Genomic DNA, 25,755 nt, shown 5'->3' with positions numbered 1-25,755 from the left:
CCTTACTGACTAGTGATTTAAATAGTGATTTAAATCATGATTTAAATCAGTTTGATTTAAATCAAATCCACCCTGGCAGCTCTGGACATGAATCAGAAGAGTATATTTAAAATCACTGGCAGCAAGATCATAGCGACGCTAATCTCTGTTAGCCTTCTGGCTGGGATTTGCAGAGCAATCTCTGAAGGGTTTTCCTAGACAAGACTATTAAATTAACCCAAGGAAGCTCCCAGGTGAAAAGCCTGCTATCAGCCTGCTTGAGGGAAGAGGTAATGACTCTCTGGGGTTTAGCTAATAATCCTCAGCATGCGTCCGGCAGCAGCAGCAAGACTGAAATAACCTGCTGGTTTTGCTTTCCTAGTATTGTAACCCCCCTTGCCAGTCTTTAAGTGACTGCAGTGGCGCTCAGTTAATTTCCAGGCACAGTTCAAAGTGCTGGTGTTGGTCTTTTAAATCCATACAGAGTTCATGACCAGGGTACCTGGATGATCGAACTACTTCAATTTAGGTAGCTTGTGCATTGAGATTTTCAGGCATTGAGATCAGTGGCTCACCTCTGGGTGCCTCTGCCATCTTGAGAGGTATGGTGGGTGGCAACTTGGGATAGGATCTTTTTGATGGTGGTGCCCAGTTTGCAGGCTGTTCTCTCGCTCCAGAAAGGCTTCTTTTTTCTTCTTTTTTTTACACTTTGGGGCATGCCCACTTGGACATGTAACACCCCCTTCCCCAGGACTGAGCATGGGTCAGAGCAAGCCTTGGCCTGTAATATGTTGGCCATGAGCACTTAGCCTAGTATTGTCTCCTGCAACTGACAACAGCTTTCGAAGGATTCAGGTGGGGGTCGTTTTGCTGTCTTGGAAGGGCTCCTTTATAGCAAAGGTTGCAAAAAACCAAACCAAATAATGTGTTCTGCCACTGAGTTACAGACAATTTCTTGAAATACCGGTACCTGGAAGTATATCTAGGATAGGCTTAAGAGAAGTAACACTGTTGATTATCTTTGGTGGAAAAGCCTGGAGAAAGACGCTGCAAAATATGAAAATGTCTTAATAATAATAATAATAATAATAATACTACCATACATTATTATTTGGAATACATGCATGAATATGTTATCAAAAGCAACCCTAACCCTTGATAAGATGAGACATTTTACACTTTCCACAGAGTGATGCATTTGCACAAAGCACCCCTGAGGTTTTCAGCTGCACTACTTCTCTGCCGAGCGCACATCCCTGAGGCATTATCTCCATGTCTCATGCAGTCTCTAAAATCTGTCCAAGGGCATAACCGTTCTTTAAATCATCAGTATGCCCAGTCTGTATGAAAGAGGTGAGTGTGTTGAGAATCTAAATAAGGGATGGAGAACCTGTGTCCCTTCAGATGGACTCCAGATCCCACCATTCCTGACTGTTGGCCATGCTGGCTGGAGCTGGTGGGTTCCCCCGTGCCTGATCTAGGTTGTCCCTACTGCGAATTAAAGGGCTCTTTTGCTGCATGCAAGAGGGTGAGATCCAGTGGAGTCTTGAGGAAAGAGAACATATTCCCCTGTTCTCCCCTGCAACCTCCTGAACAAACTCCCACACTTACAGAGGGGCCCCACACACACCCAGGAGGCGCTTTTCAGGGGCTTCAGAAGATGGAGAAGCTGTCTCTCCCTCTCCCTCCAGCTCCCTATGAGTGCAATGCCTCTCAGAAGAACTAGGTGTCTAATCCCAGTGGCTGCTCCTCACCTTCGGAACATCTGTTTATTGACAGTTGCCAAAACCAAGTTCTTTAAGAAGCTGCTGCAAAACTTCACTATTTGAATCGTCTTTCACTTACTGGCATTAAGCTGCCATCAGACCTATTCCCTTAACTGCCCGTGATGTTTAATAATGTATACAGCCACTTCAGTTTCTGAGGCAAGTGCGCTCACTTGAAAACAAAACAGCCCCCTCCCAACAACTATAAGTTTTATTTCCAAGCCTGTTTTCATTTTGAGAAAGCTTTCCTTGGCTTTAAAACAAAACAACAGCAAAAGCTGAACTACCGGTACTTTCCTATGTTGCAACATCTTTTCTTATTATTCCTAGAATCCCAACCAGTCCCTCTTCCCAGGGAACTCTGGAAATTGTAGCTAAGGGAGGGGATAGGGTGTCTCCTAGCAACTCCCAAACACCCTTAACAAACTATAGCTCCCAGAATTCCTCCTGGGGGAGCCATGATTGTTTATCATAGTGCTTTCAGTTAATGGTGTGAATGTGGCCTTGGAAATGTATACCTTAGTGTGTCTTGCACTATTTTAGCTTAGATGAGGGCTTATCCACACTTCCTAGTGCTGCATTTATAGACGCAGGGCTTGGATTTCCAGGTTTGTGTCTGAGTGGGTTTTTTCCCCCTTCCTTCTGCCACTTCCCCCAGGGAAATTCGTGTTTTACCGTTGAATCAGAGCAAACTGAAATCGGGGGTTTCTGCAGATTGCTATTAGCTCTGCTTCAGTAGTAAACACAGACCACTATTGCTAAAGGATACCTTACATTAGGACAGTGATTGTGGTGCCCTCCAAATATTGCTGGACTACAATGCCCATCATCTCTGATTGCTGGCTGTGCTGGTTGGGGCTGATGGGAGTTGTAGTCAACCAACATCTTTATGTTATTTCTGTTACTGAGATATCGAAGCAATGCGTATCAGTACTTAAAGGCACTAAAACTCACATTTAAGCTGTAGCTACACACACACAAAAAAGGAAGTTCTTTCTGGACCTGGGTTTGTACACCCACTTCCCACACAGCTCACAAACAAACATCAAATACAGTAAAACAGAAAGAAATCGTAACAGATTTCCTTTTTAATTTAGCAATACATAGTACCAACAAGCATTAGAACTCTAAACAGGGAAACCCAATAACAAATGCTAGCTCCAGGACTACCGTATGTAAACTCTCTCTGCTCAGAAAACAGCCCCTACTTGCGCACACCCTGGGAAAGAGGGGGAAATTACCGTATTTTTCGCTCCATAAGATGCACTTTTTTTCCTCCTAAAAAGTAAGGGGGAACTGTCTGTCCCTGGAGCCGAATTTCCCAGGGGCAAAAAGCAGATCGTTTTTTGGGGTTTTTTTTTAAAGAGCTAAAGGCTAACAAGAGGGAAAGAGGGGTGTTGAAAAGAGATCTGGGAGGGAGATAAGGAACGCTAGCTCCCTTCCCGGCCATGCCCCCTTGCCCAGGCCTCCATTGTTGAATGTTCTGGAGAGGGAGGCTATTTCCTTTCCCCAGCAACATGTGACTGGCTGATTGGATTATCTGGCTGATTATCAGAAGCTGCAGAACTGTGAGTTGAACAGGATTTTTCCCTTTGCAAAGTAAACTCAACAACTTTGAGCTGATCCTTTAAAAAAATGGGGCTTTTCCTCTTTGCAAAAGAAGCTGCACAACTGTGAGCTGATCCCCCCCCAAAATGGGACTTTCCCCCTTTCCTCCTCTGAAAATTTAAGTGCGTCTTATGGTCAGGTGTGTCTTATGGAGCGAAAAATACAGTGTGCAGCGGGGCAACAAAGTCAAGAAGACTTGAGAAACCCAGCCAGCATGATGCATTTCAAGTAACGCAAGAGCCATTTAGTAGTAGTAGTAGTAATAATAATAATAATAATAATAATAATAATAATAATTTATTATTTATACCCCGCCCATCTGGCTGGGTTTCCCCAGCCACTCTGGGCGGCTTACAACAGAAAAATAAAACATAATAATCTATTAAACATTAAAAGCCTCCCTGAACAGGGCTGCCTTCAGATGTCTTCTAAAAGTCTGGTAGTTGTTTTCCTCTTTGACATCTGTTGGGAGGGCGTTCCACAGGGCAGGCGCCACCACCGAGAAGGTCCTCTGCCTAGTTCCCTGCAACTTGGCTTCTCGCAACGAGGGAACCGCCAGAAGGCCCTCGGAGCTGGACCTCAGTGTCCGGGCAAAACGATGGGGGTGGAGCCACTCCTTTAGGTATACTGGATCGAGGCCGTTTAGGGCTTTAAAGGTAAGCACCAACACTTTGAATTGTGCTCGAAAACGTACTGGGAGCCAATGTAGATCTTTCAAGACCGGTGTTATGTGGTCTTGGCGGCTGCTCCCAATCACCAGTCTAGCTGCCTCATTCTGGATTAGTTGTAGTTTCCAAGTCACCTTCAAGGGTAGCCCCACGTAGAGCGCATTGCAGCAGCATTGCATTGCATTTAGATTGGATCCAGTCCCAACTTGAAAACGTTGTAGATTTAAGAAGCTCGGCTTCTTCTTCTTCTTCTTTTTTTACAAAATCACGCCTTAGCTTTTGATGGCGAGCAGTCATGGCTTTGATGGTAATTCTCTGTGCCAGAGCACATGACAGTTGAAGACACGTTTAACAGTTTTAAAAAGATCTAATGCAGCTTGAGCAGCCAAGCAGCTTGAAGTGTAACCTCCTACTTGTCGATAATTATAGCCTTGGTCTCCATGGAGCTTTGGGTGTTTTTGAGTCTGATTTTCAGCATGCTGCCTTCTTGATTTGAGCTTTTTCTTTCCGAGATTCAAGAGTTATCTTTGAACTGTTTTGCTGACTTCTTACCTCCTTGAGAGGAACTTGGTGTGGAGAGTGTAGATGTGACACCACAGCAGGGGTTTTTTCTTGCTCTTGGAAAGCCTGGGAAGATTTCGCTCTGTTTCTACAGCAGTGGTTTCCCCCTCTGCTGAGATGAAAACTGGACAGCTGAAGCCATCAAGGAGATTCCCCCCACCCCCTAAGTTATATGACTGTGTGCAAATTTACACTTTTTAGAACGTTTCAAAAAAGTATCTCTGGCCTGTGTCATCAGAATACATTCAAGAAAGCTAATTGTGAGAGGTCTGCTATCAGACCCATTCCTTCATTTTCAGTGTGTGTGGGTAGACTAGTTGCTTAATGTAGAAGGGAAGTCACTCTGTACATGCTCAAGAGGTGTCTTTGGATCATCATCATCACCTGCTTTTTAAAAGAAAGCAAATGGTCATAATGTGAGAGCTCAATAGGACAAAGGAAAGCAGGGTGGTGCTAAAACGTAAACATCGAATTCAAATGTGTTTTTTCTACTTAAGCTATGGATACATATGAATGGGTGATTGTATTAGTATTCAGCCTTTAATCCAAGATTCCTCATGTGAGACTAGGGGCACTTCCTGACCTTTTGCTATTTTCCGGATGGGATACATACAGGCCAATTCAGGTCGTACTCTTACAGTTGATTGGAAAGCCGTGTGCAACAAACTCGCTTCCCAAAAAATCTGGGCTTTTTGCAGTATGGAAAGTGATGGGGAAATGCCCTGGAAAGTGTGGGATTTCATTTACTTTGATGTAACATCCTCTAACCTCTCAGTTAAAAAAATTAGAAATACAGTCGTACCTTGGATCCTGAACACCCTGGAACTCAGACGTTTTGGTTAAGAGAGGTAGACTCATAAACTGGGGAATCGGGTTTGCGTCTCCGCTCCTCCACATGCAGCTGTTGGGTGACCTTGAGCTAGTCACACTTCTCTGAAGTCTCTCAGCCCCGCTCACTTCACAGAGTGTTTGTTGTGGGGGAAGAAGGGAAAGGAGAATGTTAGCCGCTTTGAGACTCCTTCGGGTAGTGATAAAGCGGGATATCAAATCCAAACTCTTTTTCTTCCAGTTTGCGAGGGTTCTTTTGGAAGCCGGACGTCCGACAGGGCTTCTGTGGCTTCTGATTGGCTGCAGGACCTTCCTGCAGCCAATCAGAAGCTGCACCTAGGTTTCTGAACATTTTGGAAGTCGAATGGACTTCTGGAACGGATTCTGTTCGACTTCCTAGGTACGGCTGTAATTCTCATTAACTAACCAACATCTTCTAATCTCCCTGAAAACAAATAAGGACCAATATTCAATAAGTGAGTATTCTGGGAGAACCCTGAGGTGTCAATATGAGGGAGATCTTGCAGCTGGCAAAGGTACTGTTGTCATTCTTTGGGCAAAGGAGTGTTTTTGCACTGACCATAGGTCATAATCAGCTACATACCTTTCTTGTAAACACTGAAAGTACATAGAACCAGTGCAGCTGCTCTGCTTTTGTCAAGAGAAGAGGGAAATCCTCTGTACAAGAAGAAGAGAGACATGTGCTGACCAGGTGTTCGCAAAGAACCAAAGCCATTAATCACATTAAATGACTCCCGATAATGGGTTTTAGTTGGTTGGCTTTGCTCTCAATAAAGCTTAACCTCATAAACCTTTGTGCCATGTAAACAGGATACCTACCCATAGTGAGGAACTACCATAACCCTCTCCCACACACATACACACACACACAGGCACACACTCAGGCACACATACATACTCGTTGACGAAGTGCTTTTTGACTGAAATCAAATCTGTATGACAACCGGGAAAGTAATAATAATCATATGTGCTTCCTTATGCATATTATTTAGATTATGGAAATATTGACAATAATAAATGTTGGAGAGGGATTTGTGGCATTTCTATACAAGTACAACTTTTGTCATAACAGGATGCATATATTAAAATTGAGAAGAAGCCTATTATCATATTTAGCGCTCCCCGCAAAGGTCTAGCAATTGAATGCTCCTCCTGGCTTGTTGAGACAGCTGCATATGCCAAGATACTGATCATTTTTATAGCTCTGTCAAATGTTTTATGGCAAGCAGCACTTATTTCTTTTGTTGCTCTCCATAGCACCGTCTCATCTAGTGAGCCTAATATGCAGTGAAATAAATTAGCGCAGCAGTTTAGAGATGTAGCATAATTGCAGCTGCCTGGCAAGGAAGGGCCTGTTTAGCAAGCATTTAGATTCATGTGGTGCGTTGAATGTTCTGCAGTGGCATTTTATAGGAACTGGAGCCTGGCATACTGTGCATTTTCGTCCTACAAGGAAAAAGGAAACTGGGTGATTGCTGCGCTTGAAACAAGGAAATGAGCATCGGGTGTAATACCTCCAATTACCCTCCAGAATGAATCAGGAATACAGTGGTACCTCGGTTTAAGTACACAATTGGTTCCGGAAGTCTGTACTTAACCTGAAGCATACTTAACCTGGAGCGAACTTTCCCATTGAAAGTAATGGAAAGTGGATTAATCCGTTCCAGACGGTCCGTGGAGTACTTAAACTGAAGCGTACTTAACCTGAAGCGAACTTTTCCACTGAAAGTAATGGAAAGTGGATTAATCCGTTCCAGATGGGTCCACGGAGTACTCAACCTGAAGTGTACTTAACCCAAGGTATGAGTGTAATTGGTTCTGGAAGTCCATACTTAACCTGAGGCGTACTTAACCTGAAGCAAACTTTTCCCCCTCCTTAGTTTCACAACGTTCCTGTATTTGTACTGCGTGACAATAAATTCAGTATAATACATCAATAAATCAGTTGATCAATAAATCAGGTAGAAGGGTCTGGGAAGGGAACATGGTCCTGCATAGATTGGCCATGCTAGTGTCTCTTGTTTAAAATGTGTGTGAAGATGCTGTTTGACCCCGATTTCTCCACTCTCCTGCGGGTTAAGAAAGATTTAAAATCCCAGAGTGAGATAAGAACTGGACTGCTGAGGAATCTAAAGGTTGAAGACAGACAAGTAACTCACGAGTTTACAGAGATTATGTGTATTGAACTAGTTCTCCATGATGTGTCTTGGCTATACTGCTAGAATTCATACAACTGAACATTCCTTCATACTAAAAATGAAAGGTGGTAGGGGTGGGGGAATCATTCACCTAAAAAAATAGCACAGTTAGGCTCGAACACTTATTTTCCTAGCTTTGTTACTGAGAAGAAAATTCCGCCTTTTGAGACCCTCTTTACAATGTGCGTTGGTAAAGTGCAAACACGGATTTACAACTGAGAGCCATCTCCTCTTGTGAGTCTCATTAGGACCTGACAAGGCTTGAACCCAGGAGCCTTTGATTTTGTGTGTCGCTGCAGTAACTATTGCTGCTGCAACTTGAAGTATTCTCAAACCATGCACTCCTTCCCTCCGCAGGCCTTGGGGCCCACTTGAACTTCCAGAAGGTCTACAAAGAGCTTTGTTTCTTGGGCAGGGGTCAGGAACCTTTTTCAGCCCATGTGGTGGGCCGGACTAGATTTTTTTTTGGTGGGGGGGGGGCAATGAATGAATTCCTATGCCCCACAAATAACCCAGAGATGCATTTTAAATAAAAGGACACATTCTGCTTATGTAAAAACAAGCTGATTCCTGGACCGTCCACGGGCTGGATTGAGAAGGCGATTGGGCTGCATCCGGGCCCCGGGCCTTAAGTTGCCTACCCCTGATCTTGGGCTATGCAACAGTGTCCTCCTGGCTCCAGTTTGTTTCTGTGCACACCTTAGCTCTGACATCTAGATCTTGCATCCCGGCCCTACTTGGGCGCCTGCTTATGCCTTGGCACTGGCAGTTTTTAAGCAGCTCTTGTATGGCTCCCAGCCATCATCTTGGGAAGGGTCTGACTGGGGGAGAGCAAGCTCCCTCAAAATGTTTTTAATATGCTGTTCTGAAGCAGGTTGTAGTTTATGCTTAGTAAAAGAAAATTAGATCTTTTAAATCAGGCACGTCCAACAGGTAGATTGTGATCTACCAGTAGATCACTGGGTGTCTGTGGTAGATCACTGCTAGATCACTGGGACCCCTACAAAAAGTTCACCCAAAATTTTCCTCCTCCCTAAAAAAAAGCTGAACTATGACCTGAAGCCCTAAACAAAAATGGGGCTCCCTCCCTCCTAAAAACTCAACAGGTTTGACCTAGACCCCCCCCAAAAAAACAGGGCTTCCCTTCCTTAAAAAAAACTCAACAGCTTTGACCTGAACCCCCCAAAAGGGGGTAGATCACTCCCTGTTTTTAACTCTGTGAGTAGATCAGAGTCTCTTGGGAGATGGCCACCCCTGTTTTAAATTGTTGTTGTTGTTGTTATTTATTAGAATTTATTTATATCCCACCCATCTGGCTGGTTTCCCCAGGCATTCTGGGCGTCTCCCAGTAGAATATTAAAAATAAGATAAAACACCAGACATTAAAAACTTCCTTAAACAGGGCTGCCTTCAGATGTCTTCTAAAAGTCAGATAGTTGTTTATTTCACTGACATCTGATGGAAGGGCGTTCCACAGGGCGGGCGCCACTACCGAGAAGGCCCTCTGTCTGGTTCCCTGTGACCTCACTTCTCGCAGTGAGGTAACCGCCAGAAGGCCCTCAGAGCTGGACCTCAGTGTCTGGGCTGAAATATGGGGGTGGAGATGCTCCTTCAGCTATACTGAAGCATTGGGGATGTATATTTCTAAATGAGTAAGCAATAAGAGATTGAATCTTTGAGGAAGGGGCTGAAAAAAGACATGGAACTGGTGACTAAGCAAACTTTCTCCTTTTGCTTGAAGTTGTTCTATTCCTGCTCAGGCAGCAGGAGCAGACAGTAAAGGGAGTCCAAGGTGGCAGCATGGTGATTAGGTTTGGGGGCTATTACTGGGAAAACACAAGTTCTAATTCCCATTTGGTCATGAGGCTTATGGGATGACCGCCCCTATATTATCATCTGCATTGCAAGATGTGGAAATTACTGGCGTTGCGTACAGGTGAACTGAAAAATGTTCTCCCAGAGGGTTTTTTGGCTGTGCTGTTTTTAAATTCCAATTTATGCAATAATTTCATTCCCTCCACAAGGGTAGACAAAGGAGGTGAAGTCTAGAAAGATGTGCAGCAGGCAGCTTCAGTTGTTAAAACAAGACCCATCATTCAGTTCAAATGGCTTCATGCACGATAAATTCTTAAGAACCCTTGATTGTGCTGGCATAAAGAATTGTGCTCCAGTGACATATAGGAACAGTCACTCTCTGAAACGAAAGCATTTCTGCATCACACTTGGCTCGGGCTGAGCTTTTGCCTTGCTATGACATCCTGTAGCTGCTTAGCTACCGCAAGGGATCTGAAGGGAAAGTACTGACACGAAATCTTCCATGCTTGCCTACTAGGTTTTGTTGACACTGTAATACAGAACAGCGCTCAGGAGACAGGTTGAGCAAGATACTAGCACAACTTGGTTGGCTCGCATCTATATGCTGGCAGAAGGATGCTGAATGTATTAGGCAGTCAACGTTAGGTTTTTCGTTAATCTCTGTCTTTCATGTCATTTCCAGAAGGTAGATTAAAGCTGCCTAGATAGATTGCAGAAACAAAGGCTCGAATGCCTTTATGTTGCTCTGCTCTCTCAAGTCCAGCTTTGTGCTGGATATAGGAAGCTTTAAGGTTTCGTATAGAACACAACATGCTCTGGTTTCTGATGTTTTCAAAAATCAGTAAATTTACATTTAATTGGACTTGCAAATGTTGGAACTGCAAAAGGTTAGAAAATGTCCTATACTAAGTGATTTTCTCTTTCTCTTTCAGTGAGTATGTTTTTGAACACATTGACGCCCAAGTTCTACGTTGCTCTCACAGGAACTTCTTCATTAATATCAGGACTTATTTTGGTGAGTAAAATTGTTGTATTTTACTAGTTCCGTAAAACTTTTGAATGTAAAAAATAAATAAATCTGATATTTGTTGCTATTTCTTCCCTACACACCTGCTTCCAACTTTGTGTCTCTTGTGTACCTAAAAGAATTTGCATTGCCATGGGCTGTGTGGTCTCCAGCATCTTCAAGCCTAAAATTTCATTTTCAAAAGACAAAATTCTGGAACTGGGACAGATCGTGCCTTGTACGCTTCCATTTTCAGCTGTAGAGAGTTTCACTTGCCAACTTGTTTCTGTCAATCTTCTCAAATTGGCCAAGCCCATCTTTTAAATCCCTAGCCAATAGGAACCACCCCAGCTTTTTCTGTAGCAGAATCCAAAATCAGTACATTGTTTAAAATCCTGTTCATATTGTGCCATGCTACCCCAATCTCCAAGGGATTTCTGGGGTTGCTTTAGCCCACAGTCTGTGTCTTCTGTTGGGCAATGAGACACAGTGGAAACTATGGTGTCTTTATGAGGTATGGTTTATTTACACATATATACAATTCGAATCTACCATGGAGGAATCCCCCAGCATTACATTCCAAGAGGTTCTGGCTTCTCTCATAGCCGCAGAATGGGATTCACAACAGACATCAGCAACCTGCTTTTTGATACCCTCTCTAGCTTAGTAGCTCTGTTGCTTAACTTCTCACTGCCATTGTGAACGCTAACCTGCCCCGAAACACTGGCATTGCCTTTCTGAACTAAACTCTAAGTTGAGGGAGGAAATTCACCCATTTGCAAATGAGATTTGCCCTTTCATCCTTTGCTAATGGTTTGTTACCCTGGGATGACTCCTAATGCAAAAGGCTGGTCCTGCATGTGTTTGATGCTTAGCTTAATTAAAGTATTAGCAAAGTCTAGCACAGGCATCCCCAAACTTCGGCCCTCCAGATGTTTTGGACTACAGTTCCCATCTTCCCCAACCACTGGTCCTGTTAGCTAGGGATCATGGGAGTTGTAAGCCAAAACATCTGGAGGGCCGCAGTTTGGGGATGCCTGGTCTACCCCACTGCTTAAATATGCACTGGGTCTGGCTTAAATACACACATGAGTCTAGCTATCACCTCCAAGGAAATCAGCTTTGACACCTCAAACTTTAATTAAATTCTAGAACCTATAGCATTATAATAGAGATAACCTATAGCATTATAATAGAGATATGTATAATAGAGATATGTAGCTATGTAAGCAATGCAATATCTGCTCAGAAGTAAGACCCTTTATGTTCAATGGGGCTTACTCTCAGGTAAGTGGATATTGGATTGCTGCCTAACGTTTTCGACTGATTCAGACACTTTCCTTTGAATTCTGGAATTCAAAGCTCATGTCCTTAGATCCTACAGCAGGGGTGTCAAACTCAAATTCATCAGGGGCTGCATCAGCAGTTTGGTCACCCTCAAAGGGCCGGTTGTATCTGTAGGACTATGTGTCCACTCTTTATTATCATAAATTATTGTCACTGCATTCAATTATTACTGTTTTTTTGTAATAATGTCAGTAATAACTAGCTCTGAAAGCAGAAACATAGTCAGAATAATGGCAAGTAGATATTCAAATGTACAATTATTGTACAATTTATTGAAAAATGATTTTTGGTAACTGCACTGGGTGGTGGAGGCTCGCTAGGGTTTCATGCAGGAGCTTTGCAGAGCTAATGGTACCTGGAGATGCTGGGGTCCTTCTGCATGCAGGACAGATGTTCTGCCAGTGAGCCACCACCCTTCACCAAAGGGACTGGCTGAGGTTGACTCACTGGAGCTGCTCTGGTTCCAGGGTTTATGGGCCAGAAGTATAAAGCAGCATCCTATGTTTCTGAGGAGAGGGAGAGGGAGGGGAGGGGAGGGAGGAAGGAAGGAAGAAAAGAGGGAGTGGGAGGGAGAGAGGAAGGAAGGAAAGAGGGGAGAGAAAGAAGAGTAGGAAAGAAGGAAGGGAATAAAGAAGGAAAGAAAAAGAAAGAGGGAGAGAAGACGGAAAGGGAGAAAGAAGGAAGTAGAGAGGGAAAGAAAGAATAAGATTGAGGGAGAGGAAGAAAGATGGGAAGGACGGAAGGAAGGAAGGAAGGAAGGAAGGAAGGAAGGAAGGAAGGAAGGAAGGAAGGAAGAAAAGAGGGAGCAGGAGGGAGAGAGGAAGGAAAGAGGGGAGAGAAGGAAAGAAAAAGAAAGAGGGAGAGAAGACGGAAAGGGAGAAAGAAGGAAGGAAGTAGAGAGGGAAAGAAAGAATAAGAATGAGGGAGAGGAAGAAAGATGGGAAGGACGGAAGGAAGAAAGGAAGGAAGGAAGAAAAGGGAGTGGGAGGGAGAGAGGAAGGAAGGAAGGAAAGAGGGGAGAGAAAGAAGAGTAGGAAAGAAGGAAGGGAATAAAGAAGGAAAGAAAAAGAAAGAGGGAGAGAAGACGGAAAGGGAGAAAGAAGGAAGGAAGTAGAGAGGGAAAGAAAGAATAAGAATGAGGGAGAGGAAGAAAGATGGGAAGGACGGAAGGAAGGAAGGAAGGAAGGAAGGAAGGAAGGAAGAAAGAAAGAAAAGAGGGAGCAGGAGGGAGAGAGGAAGGAAAGAGGGGAGAGAAAGAAGAGTAGGAAAGAAAGAAGGGAATAAAGAAGGAAAGAAAAAGAAAGATGGAGAGAAGACAGAGATAAAGAAGGAAGGAAGGAGAGGGAAAGAAAGAATAAGAACGAGAGAGAGGAAGAAAGAAAGGGAAGGGGGGGTCGCCGCCTTGATTCAGCGCCAGAAAAGAGTGCGAAGGGACCCAGGGGCAAAAAGCATTTCCCGTGCAGCGTGAGGCAGCAGGTGTCTGTTTTAGGAGACGTGCGTAAAGCCTCAGGGTTGCACATTCATGAGGCTGAGCCGCTGCTGAGCTCACGTTTATGAGGCTGAGCCACGGCAGGAGGAGGAGGAGCTGAGGCAAGAGGAGGAGGAGGCGGCTTGCCGGGTTGGTTGCCGAGCCTCTGGGACGCAGCAGTGCTCTGTAGCACTTTGAATCCTCCTCCTCCTCCACGCGGCGCTGCTGGGTGCTTTGTCTGTGCTTCAGCAGCAGCCGTTTCCAGGCGCCGAGCCATGGCAGGAGGAGGAGGATTCAAAGTGCTACAGAGCACTGCTGCGTCATAGAGGCTCAGGACTCTCCGTGCGGCGCTGCTGGGCGCTGACCCGGCAAGCTGCCTCCTCCTTCTCCTGCTGTGGCTCGGGGCGCTCCACGCAGCGCCTTTCTAAACCCCCCCCCCCAGGCCCCAGCTGTTTGTCGGAGCTTTGTCGGCGCGGCACTTCAGCAGCAAGGTCCCGCTGCTGGGTCCCGCTGGCTGGGGCGCTCGGAGGGCCACATGACGAGGTCTGGCGGGCCGGATTTGGCCCCCGGGCCTTGTGTTTGACACCCGTGTCCTACAGCTTCTTGATACGTTGTGACATTCATATTCCCCACTTAGCTGTTGATTTAATTAGAGAACATTATAACTTTGTGAAAACTATTTTCTCAACACTTGGATTTGTGTTAAACATTTTCTCCAAACTATGTACATTATGGAGATTTATGAAAAGATCTGGTTAGCAACATACCATTTCCCACATTTTGTATGATAATACATTGTAGAGCTAAAGTTCTTTCTTTTGTTACAGAAGCAGAATTGTTTTTATTAGGTTGTCTCATCTGTTTTGATGCTTCTCTGTTCAGCTAACATTTTTATATGTCGAGAGGAATTCTTTTAGATGCTATATTTTGGGTTGTACCTGTCAATGTTGTGCTTTTTGTGATAAGAAAATGGAAATGTTGATAAGTACTTACCGTATTTTTCCGTATATGACTATATTTTTTCCTAATTTTTTGAAAATTAAAATAAGAGGTCGTCTTATACACAGGTAGTGCATAGTGCATTTTCTTAATTTGGGGTTAAAAAATAGGGGTGGTCTTATACATGGGGGCGTCTTATACATGGAAAAATATGGTATTTCTGCTTAATTCAGACTACAGTGAGAATTAATTAACTGAAATTAATATTAGCATTAAAAATGAAATAGCTTCTATTTGCATTAAGTACAGCAGGGATAATCAATGTGGTGTAGACTTCAGCTTCTGTCTTTCTTGACCATTGGCAATAACATCATTCTAACCTTCAAGTATACCCTGTTTCTCATATTTTAAGGCATCCCCATAAAATAAGCCATAGCAGGATTTTTAAGCATTCAAGGAATATAAGCCATACCCCGAAAATAAGACATAGTGATAGGAGCAGCAGCAATGCCGGCCACGGCAGGAGGAGGAGGAAAAAAATAAGACATCCCTTGAAAATAAGCCATAGTGTGTTTTTTTGAGGAAAAAATAAATATAAGACGTGTCTTATAATATGAGAAACACGGTAGTCGTACCTTGGAAATCGAACGGAATCCGTTCCGGGAGTTCGTTCGACTTCCAAAATGTTCAAAACCAGATTGTGGCTTCTGATTGGCTGCAGGAAGCCCCATCGGGCGTTTGGGTTCCAAAAGAACATTCACAAACAATCACTTCCAGGTTTGCTGCGTTCAGGAGCCAAAACTTCTGAGTTCCAGGGCGTTCAACAACCAAGGTACGACTGTAGTGGTTTCTGTTGAAGGTCCTGGACCTCAATTCACTGAAGGCAACCCCACCCTGAGCATTATGTTGGGTATCTTCCTAAGAAAGTTTTTTTTTTTTAAAAAAAAGCTTTTCGACGGTCACCTAAAACAGTCACCAGAAGAGCATCCTTATTGAGCTTGACTTCTGTCACTGAAACACTCTACTAGACTGACTGCCAGCAGCTCTTCAGGGGTTCAAGAGGGGTTCAAGAGCCCTACCTGGAGATGCCAAGGGCTGGACCTTAGACTTTTTGCCTGCTTTGGAATTCATGCCTTCCACGTGTTCCAGTTCATGCCAAAAAGACACGCAAACAATGTGTTCACCAGAGCTGCAATCTCTCCTCAGTGCCTCTCGCTGCTCCTTAAGGCGTATTCACAAAAGAAATCTCTGAAGAATAACGACATTTGCCAAAGGGTTTAGAGACCTTCCTTGCTTTGTTGTTGTTGTTTTCAAGCAAGAAGGGAGATCATTACTGAATTAATTAATGTATCCTGAGTATTCATTGAACAGATAGTAGCACCTCAAGGCATACGGTTAGCCTTCAGAGAAATTAAAACTTCCCTTGTAGGTGTGAACAAAAGGGGCTTGGAGAGTAGATACTATAGTAAGAGGAGCTGTCTGTTGTTATTTTTTAAAGAGACCCAACAATTAGGACAGTAAGATGAAGGCTTTCAAAGCACGACTTGGCCATTTTTGCAGGAATTCACAGAAATTGGTGCTTGGCTGCCTTCCTTTTCATATGCAAATAACAATGATACTAATAACTTTAAACTGAAAGTGATTAAGAATATTCACATTGTTTTAATTTATCAGCCGTGCATTACATTGCATCAAGATAATTCAGTGGTGATGCGGAAGCAGAACCTTACTATTTTATTTCTTGTACTGCTGGCTCAGGGATATTGGCAGTTACATTAATTTATATATTTTATGATTTCATTATGCCTTTCTTTAGAAACAAAGTTGATATATACTAAAATTGTTTAATATTTTGTTTTAACCACACTGAATAATTATTTAAGCAATAACTGTAAAACTGCTTCGGTTGCTGCCAAGCCAGGATACAAGTATGAATATGAGTGATAGCCCTGCACTTAACGGTGCTAAAAAGTTATGCTTGGCTGTAGTAAGTAGGTGGGCAGGATATGGCAAGGTCATGTGATATCTGAGGCATGTAACCCAACGTCATATGGAGAAAACAGCTGGCTTAGAGCTGCATCCTTTGCAAGCACAGTTTGGGGCAGAAGGTCCCAAAACATGTAGGAAAAGGAGTCCGATGCTAGCGCTGCAATGGTGGTGCTGCTGTTTACACTACGGCATTACGATTTGCTTTGTGCTGTGCTGTACGTTGTCATGTATGGCTACTGAGAAGGGGTTGAGAAAGTGCCAAGGTCAGTTTGGGCTCCCCTCACATTCTTCTTTCTTCTCTCTCTTTGGCGATCACTCGTAGCCGAGTAAGATTGTCTTCCATAAACACGGTTTTAACAATGAGTCCATAAACGACGGTGGAAGCCAGTTCTGGATCCACACGTCCTTCCACAGCGGGGACATTGGTTCCCGGGCAGGAGTTGATCACTGTGTGGATTTGCCAAACGTGCCTTCCTCTTAGCACGTTTCTCCCTTGCATCCTGATTTCGAGTGTCTTCAAAGCCCATGACACCTTTGGTAAAGGCTGTTCTCCGATTGGCAAGCGTTTCCCAATTGTCGGCGTTTATACTACATTTTTAAAGATTTGCCTTGAGACAGTCTTTAAATCTCTTTTGTTGACCACCAGCATTACGCTTTCCATTTTTAAGTTCGGAATAGAGTAGTTGGTTTGGAAGACAATAATCAGGCATCCGCACAACATGACCAGTCCAACGAAGCTGATGTTGAAGAATCACCCCAAACAGATATTCAATTCACATAACTCACCCCAAACAGATATTCAAAGCAGATCCTATTCAGGATACATAAAAGAGCACTGTATGCAAACATTCCCCTTTTAATTCTGCAACCTATTTGCAGACAGAGACGTTTTAAGGGATGCCATTTCACCAAATTTATCCAGTTTCACAGGGGTGGGGCTTGTCAGCAGAAGTCACGGAGCTGCTTTCTCCCCCCACCCCCGCTAAAGTTGTTGATGTTGCAACTGTGTTGAGCAGCGTGGTCACCATTTTTCACTCTCCACAATATTGCATCATTCCAGGACATTTTGGGGTGGGGGAGGAAAATGGCAACCAACACACACACAAAAATGGTGGAGAATATCCGGAGCAAATTCTGCAATAGACCTTTTTCCAGAGGGTGAGAAAAATGAAAAGCAAAATCTATGAAAAGGACAGAAACCAGCAAAGAAGCCTCTTTGTAATAACTGGCTAGGCATTTCCCTTTTAGCATATAATGTTGACTTCTATGAATTGGACCATTAAGCCCAGTATTGTCTGCTCTGACTGGCAGCAACTCTTGAATATTTCAGGCCTTTCTTAGCTCTACTACCTGAGCTCCTTTTAACTGGAGATGGCAGGGGTTGAACCTGTGGCTAACTAAGTACTTCAAGTAGCTCCAGAGCAGGGAGGTGAGACAGACCCAGGAATGGATAAATGGGGCTGGTTCTATATATTTGCAGGGTTTTTTAAAAGGGAAATTATGAGCAATAGGTGAGAAATAGCTTCTCGGTTGCTTCTGTATCGAGCACAAACACCTGGATCTTACATTTAAAGCTCTCTGTGGCTTTGTGTTTATTTCTCATTATATGTTTGCCAGTGATAGGTGGCCACTTACGCATCACCAAAAGAAGAATTGCATCCCTGAACAAGGATTTGCATATAAGTTGCATATTCTAATTTATATTTCCAAATGCAAATTCAGAAATAAATATCATAATTTAAATAGAAATGCAGTGCATCTCACCACAGCTGGGGGCAAGGAACTACGGTAGGTTCCTGCTCAATCACCTAGAATCATAGAATCGTAGGGTTGGAAGGAACCCTGAGGGTCATCCAGTCCAACCCCCTGTAATGCAGGAAAATGCAGCTGTCCCATGCAGGGATTGAACCTGCAACTTTGGCATTATCAGCACCACACTCTTAACCAACTGAGCTAAGCTGTTCAGGTGCTAAATGTCGGTGGGCAACTTTGAGGCCCTTGTTCTGCCTTCTCATTGTTTTGTGTCTTTAAACCGAATTTGGAATACGCAGCCTTTCAAATACTCTTTCAAACAGTTTCCCCTTGTGTCTCTCCCACACTCCCTGTTTTCCATAAAGCCTGTTTTAGTATGTTAGTTGCTTTTGGTGTAGCACCCTATCAATCTCTGCAAGGTTATGATTTATAAAGCACCACCGCATATACTGACAGCACTCTATAAGGATTACAATTAATCCAAAAAATACCTTTAAATATAGAATCAGAGCTTAAAAGAAAACACAAGTGGCCAGTGTAAATTACTTTGGAGTTAAGGAAAGCAAACTAATGAATGTACCTATTCCGCGTCTTCTGCTTCTGTTTTTAGATATTTGAGTGGTGGTATTTTCGCAAGTATGGGACCTCGTTCATTGAGCAAGTCTCGGTGAGTCACTTGCGCCCTCTGCTGGGAGGGGTGGACAGCAACTCTCCCAGCAACTCTAATACAAGCAACGGGGATTCTGATGCAAATCGGCAGAGTGTTTCAGGTAAGACAATTCCGCTTGTCCTGCGCAGATTGTTAACTATAATAGTATGTCCTTTAAAAATGCAAAAACAATCATGGGTTATGTTTATTACTATTTACGGCAAACCTGTAATATCCTGGATTCCCCCCCTTTTTTTAAAGTGTTCTATTATCGCTCACGTTCCAGCCTTCAGGTATGGATGCTGATCTCAGAGGCATCTTGGGGTCCTTCAGCCAGTGGCTCTCTAGGGAGAGTGACTTACTACCTCCAATCTATTTGTAGCTTGTTTTGTTCTGGCAGAGGAAGCGGAACAAACATTGCAAGAACTCGAATAGCATTATCACTTCAGAGGCCACCCTAGAGCAAACGATTAGCTGCGTATCTTCTCGCCTGCAAGCTTCCATTTTTGACTTTGAAATGGAGCAGTGTTAGCACTTGACTTAAAAAGTAATTGAAACGTGAGTGGTTTTAGGAATGAATTTATTCACTAAGTCGACTTTTCCCCTGTTGAATCTGCTCCTAGTGTTCCTTCATCCTGCTGTCATACTTTGGAATATATTTTAGCTGTTCTGGCTAATAATATGTATTCCCTGTCCCACCCACCCCCGCAAAAAAGAAAGAAAGAAAGTGCCATCATCACAAAAGATATCCATGTTTTTCCCACTAGAGCATTTGCAACAACAAATAAACTGCAACAACACCAGTGGTGGGAGGTCAGGTAAGCATTGCCCCCCCCCCCTCCACTGGCTAAAGACAATACGATTTAAATCGCATCTACACATATGTTGTTGTTGTTTAGTCGTTTAGTCGTGTCTGACTCTTCGTGACCCCATGGACCATAGCACGCCAGGCACTCCTGTCTTCCACTGCCTCCCGCAGTTTGGTCAAACTCATGTTCGTAGCTTCGAGAACACTGTCCAACCATCTCATCCTCTGTCGTCCCCTTCTCCTAGTGCCCTCAATCTTTCCCAACATCAGGGTCTTTTCCAGGGAGTCTTCTCTTCTCATGAGGTGGCCAAAGTATTGGAGCCTCAGCTTCACGACCTGTCCTTCCAGTGAGCACTCAGGGCTGATCTCCTTCACAATGGATAGATTTGATCTTCTTGCAGTCCATGGGACTCTCAAGAGTCTCCTCCAGCACCATAATTCAAAAGCATCAATTCTTCGGTGATCAGCCTTCTTTATGGTCCAGCTCTCACTTCCATACATCACTACTGGGAAAACCATAACTTTAACTATACGGACCTTTGTAGGCAAGGTCTGCACATATATCACTCCCCAAAGTCTTATTTAACTGCCATGAGTCCCAGGCAAAAACTCTGGGAACTTTAATAAGCCTCCTCTACAACAATTCTCATGATTCTTATAAATTAGCATACTAATTAATTTACGCACACTTTCTGCTAAAGGTGGATAAATTTCCAGCACCTGCTACTTCCCTCTTCTAGGTAATACTACTTGTATTGGGCAGGTTATTCGGACATACAAATCTACATGTCCCACAACATAGTTTTCAGTTTTTGGAGCAGAACATTGCTGGCAACAACTAGCTTCCGGGCCATTTTACAGTTAGAAATAGGAGGGCTGTGATCTGAAACCTTGGAGGACTGTCGCCATCGATGCAGACAATGCAAGGACTGATGGAACAGTGGTCTGATTCAGCATGCTAGCTTCATTTGTTCATATATGTGCTAATAATTCATTGGCTCACAGAAGGCGCTCCAGGTGTATGTATTGTGGGCAAATCACAGGCCCCCAATGGTGCCCCATCTGTTAGATACCACCTGTATATTCGCCTGGTTTCCTTTTAGATGCTTGGAATGCACCTGGGATGACTTAATTTGAAGGCAATTTTGTTTTCAAATAAACAGTAGCATTAACTGGTAATTAGAAGGCGTATATATTTTTCCATTGTTACAGAATGCAAAGTCTGGCGAAATCCACTAAACCTGTTTAGAGGAGCTGAATATAACCGGTAAGTGCTGCACAGAATTGTCCTTCCAGCACAGTAGCCACTTTTAAAAGTCATGTTTGAGGACTCGTTCATTGTCACAGAAGGACTTGGGGCCTTATCCGAGCAACACAGTGGACAGGTTTCATATATGCATTCACACTTAACACTAAACCATGGCTTAGTACAGGGCTGGAAACCCTTTTAGCCTGAAAGCTGCATTTCCCCTAGGACAAGGATGGAGAGCCACAGGCCTAGTGGGCCAAAAGTGCAACCACTCCAGACCTCTTTATCCAGTCCATGGGACGCCCCCCCCCCAGCTGCCTCCATAGCCACTCCCTCTTTTCATATACCACGCCCCTCACCCACCTTGCTTCACATCAGGGGCAGACCTTGGCAATATGGCACGCTGTGCAAGACCAAAACCTGACACCACCCAATCAAGTCCTCACACCACCTTCCCAAACCTAGATAAGTAAGATGCTGGGCTTCGGGAAGGAGGCACATGAGGGTTCTGACAGGCTCCTAGAGGCCTCCCACTTCCTTCCCAAAGCGGGAGGCAATATCTGAGGTTCAAGGACAAATTCCAGCCTAGAGCGAGCCTTTCGGAGCAGGGCTGTGAGAAGCATGGGGAAAGGTCTGATGGGCTCCCATTTCGGTAGGATGAAGAGGGCTCGGTATACCCAGTAGGATGAAAAGGGTATGAGAAGATTTCTGAGAATTTGGAATGGACCATGGGGAAGATCTTCCGATGAGTTTGCGATGGCGGCTTCTGCTATTTCTTGTACTTTCTTTGGTGCCTCTCCAGGTATACCTGGGTGACGGGAAGGGAACCTCTGACATACTACGATATGAATCTTTCGGCGCAAGATCATCAGACGTTCTTCACGTGCGATACAGACCACTTAAGGCCTGCAGATGCCAGTAAGGAGTTTACTGACAAGTGTGCTTGGAAACGTATGACTTGGGGTGAATAGCAAAGTTTACTTCCAAGAAAATAGGAACAAGGTGTCTCAGATCACCAAATGGTTGCCTTTGCTTGTGCCTAAACCGCTTGCTCGGAGTGCTTGTCTAAATTACGGTTCCCAGCACTTCAGGTTTGAAGTGTGAGTGCTGCTGCTTATCTAGCTGAAACGGTACCACCCAGGTCAGTAGGGTTGGGGTTAGCAGTATGTAGGGGGTGGGAGCTCAGAAAACAGCCTGATAATGTCTGGGCATGGTCAGTAACCATGAAATGCTGACACTATGGGAGGAAACAGAAAACCAAATGGGAGCGGGAATTGGCTGAAGCCCTCCATGCTGTAACACTTTCTTGCAGGTACCGCTAGTATGCATTCTTGCCCTTTCTCCTAAAATCTTCTTTTTAGGATAGCACTTCTCATGTGGCGATTTCTTTTCACGTTGCTCTAGCGCGGGGTGTCCCAAACTTGGCCCTCCAGCTGTTTTGGGACTACAGTTCCCATCATCCCTGACCACTGGTCTTGCTAGTTAGAGGTAATGGGAGTTGTAGTCCAAAAACAGCTGGAGACACAAGTTTGGAAAACCCTGCTGTAGTACAAAAGATGGGGGATTGTAGTCTGCGGGCCAGATTTGGACCAGCACAGGTCCCGATTTGGCCTGCGAGGCCATTTCCCCCAAACCACACCCACTTTCCCCATATATCCATCGTAACATCAGGAAGTGGAGCTGTAGCTGGATCAGACGTGCAGCCGAGTTCCCTTTGGGGGGAGCTCAGCCACACAGCCAATCCCTGCAGAAAGGAGCTGAGCACAGGGCAAATAATTATGCAAGGGACTTTGGCAGGTGGGCAGGGCATCCTACCTGCCGATCATCTGAGATAAGTTGATTGACAGATGGGTTGTCCTGCCCACTTGGCAAATAGGGTTTCCATTGTTGGTTTCTGAGCAAACCATTCTTGGCACGTTTTCCTGTAGTTTCCTCTAACATTGACTGCACAGATGTAGGGTTTAAACCTGAGGTTTGGAAAGAAGGTGCATTGAGTCATTTGCCTGATAAAATGCCCCAACGAAATGCTTGACTACAGTTGCATCCTGACAAATCGCCCCCTCTATTTTTATTTATTTTTAAATCCCTTGCTCAACAGTAATGCAAAAAGCGTGGAGGGAGAGAAATCCGCAGGCCAGAATTTCTGCAGCGCACGAAGCCTTGGAGCTAAATGAGTAAGTTTATCAACAGTTGTTTGAAAATGTTTCTGCTTGGTTGTGATCAGGGGTGGGAAACTTACAGCCTTGGGAACCAAATGTGGCCATCCAGGCCTCTTATTTGGCCCCCGGAACTCTCCCCAGCCATGCACTTCAATGGCCATGTTCCACGCTCTCCTTTGATACCTTAATGTCTTATTGAACTGTGATACTGCCTGTTGTTTGTTGAGAAGGATGGAGGACACTGTAGCAACCTGGCTTTTGTGAGTGGCTGTGATGCAGCCTACTGTAAAAAAAAAAGAGTGAAAGCCACCCTCTTTTTGCCTCTGGCCTCAGCCGCTATTGGCGTGTGGCCCCCAGAAGATTCCCTAATGAGGAAACACGGCCTTCAGATTGAAAGATTGTCCCCACCCCTGATCTAGACTGTTCGTGCTAATTTCTTATCTTTGGGAGGGTGAGCAATATGGAAGGACCTATACAGTCGTACACCTTGGATCTCGAACACCTTGGTACTTGTACGTTTTGGCTCCTGAACACCAAAATCCAGAAGTAAGTGTTCCGGTTTTCGAACGTTTTCTGGAAGCCGAACATCTGACGCAGCTTTTGGTTGAGTGCAGGAAGCTGCTGCAGCCAATCAGAAGCCGCACCTTGGTTTTCAAACATTTTGGAAGTCAAACGGACTTCCGGAACGGATTACGTTCGAGAACCAAGGTACAACTGTAATTCTTTTTTTATCTGTTGGTGCTAATTGCTGATACTTGCATGGCAAAGTAGTTTTTAATAGGCTGGTCCATAATAGAAGATGAAGCATAAAGACAAGTGGGAGATAAAAACAGGGGAAATGCTGCTAATACTGAGGCTTAGTCATTTATTTCAAACATGAACTTTGTTATTCATTTAAAATAAAATATGCATTCCATTCAATGGATTTTGTAATTTCTGGGCTCCAGTCCCAATGTTTCAAGTTAAAAATGGTGGCTTCTCTGATCCAGCAATGTATTGCCCCTTATTTATTTGGAACACAATCCTGTGTGGAATTTTGCTGTACAGAACTTTGCATATGTGCTATGTGTCTGAACAGTGGCTCCTTGGCTCCTTACTGGGGCTTTGCATACTAGCCACTCTGCACTGAGTGCCAGTGGTGTGCTGAGTCAACAGAACGAATGGAGCTTCAGGACCTATTGCAACGGATCTGACTGGCTGATTGCAAATGCTGCACAGCTTGCTGGACTGTGCCATATCAATACCTGCCAAGTTCCGGCCTGAGAAATAAGGGACTGGACCGGAAGTAGCAGACCGGAAGTAGCGCTGCCGCCATTTTGGAGCTGGGCGGAGCATGCTCAGAAGCGACTTTTGATGCTGCTCTGCCCTGTTTAGATAGCCTAGGACAGTGTTTCCCAACCAGTGTGCCTCCAGATGTTTTGGGACTACAACTCCCATCATTCCTGACCACTGGTCTTGCTAGCTAGGGATGATGGGAGTTGTAGTCCCAAAACATCTGGAGGCACACTGGTTGGGAAACACTGGCCTAGGAAATGCCTTTCCCTTTCCTAATTTGTCTTAACTAATGATTGTTTCTGTTGTTTCACTGACAGGTGTGCCACTGCCTATATTCTGTTGGCAGAAGAGGAAGCAACAACTATTGTGGAAGCAGAGAAGTTGTTCAAACAGGCTCTGAAGGCTGGCGAAGGCTGCTACAGGCGTAGCCAACAGCTGCAGCATCATGGTGCCCAGTACGAAGCTCAACACAGTAAGCCAGTCTCTCTTCTCTCTTCGACTAAAAGTCCCGAGACCTTTCAAGAGACAAATAGTTACTAGTAGTCGGGTTAGGAGAACGCTGATATATTTCACATCTGGCAACCGTTGCCTATGGGAGTGTATACTCTGTTCTAGGGGGCTGTTTGGTCAGAATCGAGTACAGTGGTACCTTGGTTCTCGAACAGCGTAGTTGTCGAACAAATCGACTCCCAAATGCCGCAAACCCGGAAGTAAGTATTCCGGTTTGCGAACATTTTTCGGAAGCCAAACGTCCCACGTGGCTTCTGTTTGAGTGCAGGAAGCTCCTGCAGCCAGTCGGAAGCCACGCTGTGGTTTTCGAACGGTTTCAGGAGTCGAACAGACTCTCAGAACGGATTAAGTTCGAGAACCAAGGTACCACTGTATACACTTTCAGAGTGAATGCTAAATACATTACTTCTGGTAAATGAGCCACCATAGCCGCTAGAGGGCTGTGAAAATTTATGCCCTTGGCTTTTTAGCCTTCTCTACCCATGCACTGGTAGGGACCCAGGTGGCGCTGTGGTTAAACCACTGAGCCTAGGACTTGCTGATCAGAAGGTCGGCGGTTCGAATCCCTGTGACGGGGTGAGCTCCCGTTGCTTAGTCCCAGCTCCTGCCAACCTAGCAGTTCGAAAGCACGTCAAAATGCAAGTAGATAAATAGGAACTGCTACAGCGGGAAGGTAAACGGCGTTTCCATGTGCTGCTCTGGTTCGCCAGAAGTGGCTTTGTCATGCTGGCCACATGACCTGGAACCTATACACCGGCTCCCTCGGCCAATAATGCGAGATGAGCGCGCAACCCCAGAGTCGGTCACGACTGGACCTAATGGTCAGGGGTCCCTTTACCCTTACCCATGCACTATCTGAAACCAAAAAAAGTGTATTGGTTTGCCACATGTGAAATATACCAGCATTTTTTCAGCTCTCCCACAACACCTAGTTATCCCTATCAAACTTGTGTTTCAGGTAAAAGATTTACATGTCATTTGTACACCATTCCTCCTCCAGCGATTTCTGAGTGTTCTATGGGCTCAGAGGACTATCCTCATTCTTACCATGTGATGTTAGGGTTAGGTTTCTCAGTGAGTTAGATGACTGAGTAGTATTTCAATCCCAAATCTTCTTTATTTGCAAGTGGCACGTTGGTTGCCAGATGTGAATTATTATT

At 44.5% G+C, this 25,755-nt stretch overlaps 1 protein-coding gene across 3 annotated transcripts in view; it reads left to right on the top strand.

Annotated features, from left to right (window-relative positions):
• Nucleotides 1–25,755, top strand: part of ST7 (suppression of tumorigenicity 7) — a 100,333-nt gene that overhangs the window by 45,201 nt on the left and 29,377 nt on the right. For all 3 annotated transcript variants that reach the window (XM_035126667.2, XM_035126666.2, XM_035126668.2), the window contains exons 2-7: nt 10,377–10,459; nt 18,556–18,715; nt 20,615–20,669; nt 21,454–21,569; nt 22,750–22,825; nt 24,403–24,557. In XM_035126667.2, coding sequence (XP_034982558.1) covers nt 10,377–10,459; nt 18,556–18,715; nt 20,615–20,669; nt 21,454–21,569; nt 22,750–22,825; nt 24,403–24,557 — 645 coding nt within the window. The remainder of the gene's footprint in view (nt 1–10,376; nt 10,460–18,555; nt 18,716–20,614; nt 20,670–21,453; nt 21,570–22,749; nt 22,826–24,402; nt 24,558–25,755) is intronic.

This window comes from Zootoca vivipara, chromosome 10 (assembly GCF_963506605.1).
Source record: "Zootoca vivipara chromosome 10, rZooViv1.1, whole genome shotgun sequence".
Classification (NCBI taxonomy): domain Eukaryota; kingdom Metazoa; phylum Chordata; class Lepidosauria; order Squamata; family Lacertidae; genus Zootoca; species Zootoca vivipara.
The sequence above is the reverse complement of the archived record's forward strand: the minus strand, read 5'-3'. Positions and strand labels throughout refer to the sequence as shown.